At 41.7% G+C, this 6,773-nt stretch overlaps 1 protein-coding gene across 1 annotated transcript in view; it reads right to left on the reverse strand.

Moving 5' to 3' along the window:
* The window catches only part of LOC143287347 (lisH domain-containing protein ARMC9-like), a 54,679-nt gene that overhangs the window by 23,602 nt on the left and 24,304 nt on the right, over window positions 1–6,773 (reverse strand). Inside the window, exons 13-15 of the mRNA XM_076595308.1 lie at window positions 5,207–5,297; window positions 3,502–3,628; window positions 1,403–1,542 (exon numbers count right to left, since the gene is read on the reverse strand). Of these exons, the coding sequence (XP_076451423.1) occupies window positions 1,403–1,542; window positions 3,502–3,628; window positions 5,207–5,297 (358 nt within the window). The remainder of the gene's footprint in view (window positions 1–1,402; window positions 1,543–3,501; window positions 3,629–5,206; window positions 5,298–6,773) is intronic.

The raw sequence follows: 6,773 nt of genomic DNA on the forward strand, positions 1-6,773 counted from the left end.
TCTTTTTAGATCTTCCGCCACCATAGGCAATTTTTGTCAACACTGAGGGGTCATGTACCGTAAGACCATTTTTCATATTGTATGAAAACTTTACACGCTGCAGCCAGTTTCCCTGCCAATAGAACAATAGAGGCAAGGCCTTCAAGACTCACTTGTGATAAATTAAGTCCCCTTGCATTAATTACAGAGTAATTTCCCTTTTTTACTATCTGCACCAAAACGTTTGCAAAATAAATAAAAATTCCATGCTTAGCAAAAGAAGTTCCTGTTTGAACAAAAAATGATAATAATGACTGCTCTTGTTGTTGGGTCAGAATATCAGATCAAAGTGCCAAGTTTACACAAGTGAGTCAAAAATGACTGACCTTTGCCCCCTGATCGAGTTTGAAGTGAACAAGTCCACTGTGTCGTTTTTTTACATGAACCGAAGCCTGTGACTGACAGCACTGTGTTTCTAAAATATCTGCGCTGCGGGAGTGTTTTTCACACTGATACTTGGTGGTGGAAGAGTTATGAGCAGTAACTGCAAAAAGCGTTATTCTGATATTTGCAGGGGCGTTTCTTATCATTATCAAACACTCTCAGCTTCCAGACACCGACTCTGCTTGGCACGCTGGAGGAGTGTTTTTTCACACAGAAACTCGGTGGGGAAAGAGTTAAGGCCACACACGGTAGTACAAAAACGTATGAAATAAACTTGAAGTTTATGGCTTTCTGTGACATGGTATGCAAAGATATTGGACTAAACATGTCTAAAAAGGTCATTTTGTGCAATTTATCATGACGGTTTCCATGGAAACGAATCCAAAATGGCCGACAAACAAAAAAATTAAAAGCTTATAACTTCGATACCTTTACAGATATGTTATTTCTGTTTGTTTTATTTGATTTATTTGTATTTGTTCTTTATTATAGTGCAGTGGTATTTTGGAATTTGAATAAATACATTTATTATTATTTTTTTGTTGAAATGTGTATAAATTCCTTGACATAATTTTTTTCAAATTACTGTATATTCATTCTTTTACTAGTACTATACAACCCACAGCACTATAATAAAGATGAATACACAAAGAAAGAAAGTACCAAGTTTGAACATGCTATCTTTTAAAGTTTTTGAGCATTTGCATTTTGAAAAATCGTATTACGAGGACAAAACACAAAACTGAGAAAACAGGAAAAGAAGGAGATGTGCTTGGTACTCACAAGAAATCACACGTGTTGATGCTGTTTGAAGCTTTATTTAAGTGAATATAGTACCCAGGTGAAACGGACTATAAAGATTAGATGTTGAAGAAGCAAATTATGCGAAAAAACGAAAATCACAAAAAAATCATGATTTTGGTCAAAATTTCACTACCGTGTCGGGCCTTAAGGGCAGACCCTCCCCCAACCCCCTTACCTGTGGTTCGCAGACACAGGTTCATGAGCAAAGCCACGGAGTACTCCAAGGTGTAGTCCGACAGGGAGTCATTGTCCTCCAGCACCCCCACCAGCCACTCTATCACCCCCCTGTCAATCATCGCTGTCTGCAGCTGCCGTCTGCAAAACAGCGGCAAGCGTGCTGGTGTACAGTCGATACTGTTACGAATAGTAAAGAGTGGTAACTCTCTCATTTCACGAGGCACTGTGAAGCTTATCAAAAGTCACTGAAGGGAGATTGTAAGTTCATACTTCAGTTTAAGTTTCAGTACCAGACACTCTCTATGTCATCAGTTCATAGGGAAAAATCTCAGCAGGTCATTATCCACCCACATTGAAAACTGGTGGACATGCTTCACTTTCTCAATAATGTGTGTCTGATAGAGAAAAAACACACACAAAAAAGAAAAAAAACCAGAGGAAAAAAACAACAAAAAAACCTCACAAATTACACAAAAAAAGACACTGCTGTTTCTGCTCTCACTAATCCACTCACAAAACCCAAACACATACATTTCAACAAATGATCTGAACACAGACTGTGGCACGAACGTGCATGTTCACACGCACATGGATTGATGTGTGTGAACACACACACACTCTTAGGCATGAACACACAAGTTCACTCCCATACACACACACACACGCTGACACACATACACACACACGCAGACACAGACACAAACACAGACACGACACACACACACGATACACACACACACACACACACAGCACCCCCACCAGCCACTCTATCACCCCCCGGTCAATCATCGCTGTCTGCAGCTGCCGTCTGCAAAAGAGTGGCAAGCGTGCTGGTGTACAGTTGGTACTGTTACGAATGGTAAAGAGTGGTAACTCTCTCATTTCACAGGGCACTGTGAAGCTTATCAAAAGTCACTGAAGGGAGATTGTAAGTTCGTACTTCAGTTTAAGTTTCAGTACCAGACACTCTCTATGTCATCAGTTCATAGGGAAAAATCTCAGCAGGTCATTATCCACCCACACTGAAAACTGGTGGACATGCTTCACTTTCTCTATAGTGTGTGTCTGATAAAAAAACAAAAAAACAAACACACACACACACACACACACACACACAAACAGAGGAAAATAAAAAAAACAAAGCTCACAAATTACACACAAAAAAGGCACTGCTGTTTCTGCTCTCACTAATCCACTCACAAAACCCAAACACATACATTTCAACAAATGATCTGAACACAGACTGTGGCACGAACGTGCATGTTCACACGCACATGGATTGATGTGTGTGAACACACACACACTCTTAGGCATGAACACACAAGTTCACTCCCATACACACACACACACGCTGACACACATACACACACGCAGACACAGACACAAACACAGACACGGATACACACACACACACACACAGCACCCCCACCAGCCACTCTATCACCCCCCGGTCAATCATCGCTGTCTGCAGCTGCCGTCTGCAAAAGAGTGGCAAGCGTGCTGGTGTACAGTTGGTACTGTTACGAATGGTAAAGAGTGGTAACTCTCTCATTTCACAGGGCACTGTGAAGCTTATCAAAAGTCACTGAAGGGAGATTGTAAGTTCGTACTTCAGTTTAAGTTTCAGTACCAGACACTCTCTATGTCCTCAGTTCATAGGGAAAAATCTTAGCAGGTCATTATCCACCCACACTGAAAACTGGTGGACATGCTTCACTTTCTCAATAATGTGTGTCTGATAAAAAACAAAACAAAAAAACACACACTAAAAAAACAGAGGAAACAAAGCTCACAAATTACACACAAAAAAGGCACTGCTGTTTCTGCTCTCACTAATCCACTCACAAAACCCAAACACATACATTTCAACAAATGATCTGAACACAGACTGTGGCACGAACATGCATGTTCACACACACATGGATTGATGTGTGTGAACACACACATACACTCTTAGGCATGGACACACAAGTTCACTCCCATACACACACACACACACACACACGCACACACACACACACACACACGCTGACACAGACACACACACACACACACACAGACACAGACACAAACACACACACACACACACACACACACCTCAAGCTGAGTTTCTGTAGTGCCCCCAACACCATTTCCTGTGACACCAGGTCGCGCTGCTCTCCATTACGCAGGATGTCCATCAATGCGGGCAGCAGGTCAGGGTTCATGGCCAGGTAGCCACGACCTGCACATTTGCATTATGGATATCATATCCCATATCTGTCCGTGGCTGACCAACCACAACCTGCTCGTTTGCATTATGCAAATCATATCCCATATCCGTTCATGGCTGACCAACCACAGCCTGCACATTTACATTATGCAAATCATATCCCACATCCATTTGTGGATTATCAACCATGATCTGCACAATTACATTATGCACATCACATCCCATATCCATTTATGGCTGATCAACCATGGCCTAAATATTCACATCCTGTAAATCCTATCCCATATCCACTGATGGCTTATCAACAATCACTTGCACATTAAGATTACGCAAGCCATATCCTGTATGCATTCATGGGAATCATAACATGTTCATCCATGTCCACGGGCTAAAACCAACACCCACTCACACACGCACAATGTGTTAAAGAATTGAGCAGTGCTCTGGGGTCAAAATATGTCACATTAGAAACAGTTCTCATGTTCCTACACATGCATAGGAAGGGAGGAAGGTTGAAGAAATGATTTATCTTATTTTGATGTGTGTTTGTGTGTCATTTCTTATTTTTTTAGAAATCTTCTTGCTAATGCCAAAAGATGCTGACTTCTCTGTTATGGAACACTTATTAAATTATCTTTTCATAAAATAACAAAAACAACAACGCCCCCCCCCCCCCCTCCGCCCCCCCTCCCCCCACACAACTCACCAACACAGAGATGCGATGGCGTTGTAGAAGTGAGTCAGATAGAGACCGGAAACAAACAACTCGCCCCACACAGAGATGGCGTTGTAGAAGAGAGTCAGACAGAGACTGGAGACCCATAACTCACCCACACACAGAGACGTGATTGCGTTGTAGATGCGAGTCAGATAGAAACTGGAAACACACAACTCACCCCACACACTGAGACGCAATGGCGTTGCAGAAGCGAGTCAGATAGAGACTGGGAGAACCCATGACTCAACACACACTGAGACGCAATGGCATTGCAGAAGTGAGTCAGATAAAGACTGGAAACACACAACTCACCCACACACAGATGCGATGGCACTGTAGGAGTGAGCCATATAGAGACTGGAAACACACAACACACAAATGCGATGGCATTGTAGAAGCAAGTCAGATAGAGACTGGAAACATACAACACACTGACGGGCGCAATAGCCGAGTGGTTAAAGCGCTGGACTGTCAATCTGAGGGTTCCGGGTTCGAATCACGGTGACAGCGCCTGGTGGGTAAAGGGTGGAGATTTTTACGATCTCCCAGGTCAACATATGTGCAGACCTGCTAGTGCCTGAACCCCCTTCGTGTGTATATGCAAGCAGAAGATCAAATACACACGCTAAAGATCCTGTAATCCATGTCAGCGTTCGGTGGGTTATGGAAACAAGAACATACCCAGCATGCACACCCCCGAAAACGGAGTATGGCTGCCTACATGGCAGGCTAAAAACGGTCATACACGTAAAAGCCCACTCGTGTGCATATGAGTGAACGCAGAAGAAGAAGAAGACACAACACACCCACACACAGAGACACAATGGCGTTGCAGAAGTGAGTCAGATAAAGACTGGAAACACACAACTCACCCACACACAGAGATGCGATGGCATTGTAGAAGCGAGCCAGGTACTGCTTGACAGCATCAGAACTGGAGGTCAGCATCTGCATGATGCTCTCCTGTCCACACACACACACAGACACAGGCAACTTTGACAGGGTTCTGGGTGAAAAATCAACTGAAAGTGCACTGCTGAAACCACACCTGTTAATTAAACTATGAAATACTACTTCTTGTCTGTGTGCGAGGGGGTGGAGGTGGTGAGTGTGTGTGTGTGTGTGTGTGTGTGTGTGTGTGTGTGTGTACCCATTTTTATAGAGTGCTTGGAACCCTATTCAGGGAATAGGTGCTGTATAAATTCACATCCTTTTTCTTTTTATAAAAACCATGGTACATTATAGGATTTATGAGAAAGAAAAAAAAGGGGGAAACTGAATAATGAGCTCACGCATGCTGGTTAGCTTTAAGCACTCGCTTAATATGATCTGCTCAGTTGTGTGCTATATGTTTGTGATTGTATTGTTTCAGTCATGTCAATACAGGTGGAGGTTTATTATCTCAATGCATGTGATCTCTCATGATACATGCTGTTATCTTAATGCAAAGAAACCTTGACAAACATATCAGTTATATATCTGTGCTAGTTTAACTGATATAAATAACTGGTATCAAAGAACAAATCTTATCATTCCTACTACATGAAAATATGAATCGAGTTTAACGGAGTATGGCTGCCTACATGGCGGGGTAAAAACGGTCATACACGTAAAAGCCCACTCGTGAACATACGAGTGAACGTGGGAGTTGCAGCCCACGAACGCAGAAGAAGAAGAAGAAGAAGAAGAATCGAGTTTAGAGCATATTATTTCTTAAGGTGCAGTAACCAACTGAATAAACACAAACATGTATGTGCATGCATGCGCACGCACGTGCACACACACACACACACACACAAAAATGCATACCAACAAGTCCACATGTGTCTGCTAAGCTATCACTCGAAAACTTACCAGTTTAGCTCTTTCAATTTGTGCAGTGATGGTTTAAAATGATGCCAATATTCTTTTAATTACGAAAAGCTGCTGCTTTTTCATTTTACTCAAACTGCAACTGCTTTCTTTCCAAGATGTTATTGATAGTATAATCACCTTGTGTACTGATCTGAAGAAGACAATTTCTGTCAATTTTTTTTTTTAAATGTGTAGTAACTGAAATCTCTGCACAGGGATTTATTCTTCTTCATTTGCTGGCTGCGAATCCAACGTTCATGCATATACACGAGTGAGCTTTAACATCCATAACCGTTTTTATCCCCCGCCATATCGGCAGCCATACTCTGTTTCTGGAGGAATGGGGGAAGGTGGGTGAGGAGGAGGAGGGAAACGGAAAGAGAGAGTGGTCGTAAGTGATTCAGGCAATTTGCTGTATCTTTTTCTTTATAATAATAACAATTATCATTAATATCATCATTATTATCATTATTGTTATTGTGGTTGTTATCATTATTATCATCATCATTATTATATCATGATTAATAGTATCATTATTACTGTTATCATTATAATCATTATGACTATTATCACCATTTAGTTTCA

This window comes from Babylonia areolata, chromosome 11 (assembly GCF_041734735.1).
Source record: "Babylonia areolata isolate BAREFJ2019XMU chromosome 11, ASM4173473v1, whole genome shotgun sequence".
Classification (NCBI taxonomy): Eukaryota; Metazoa; Mollusca; class Gastropoda; order Neogastropoda; family Buccinidae; genus Babylonia; species Babylonia areolata.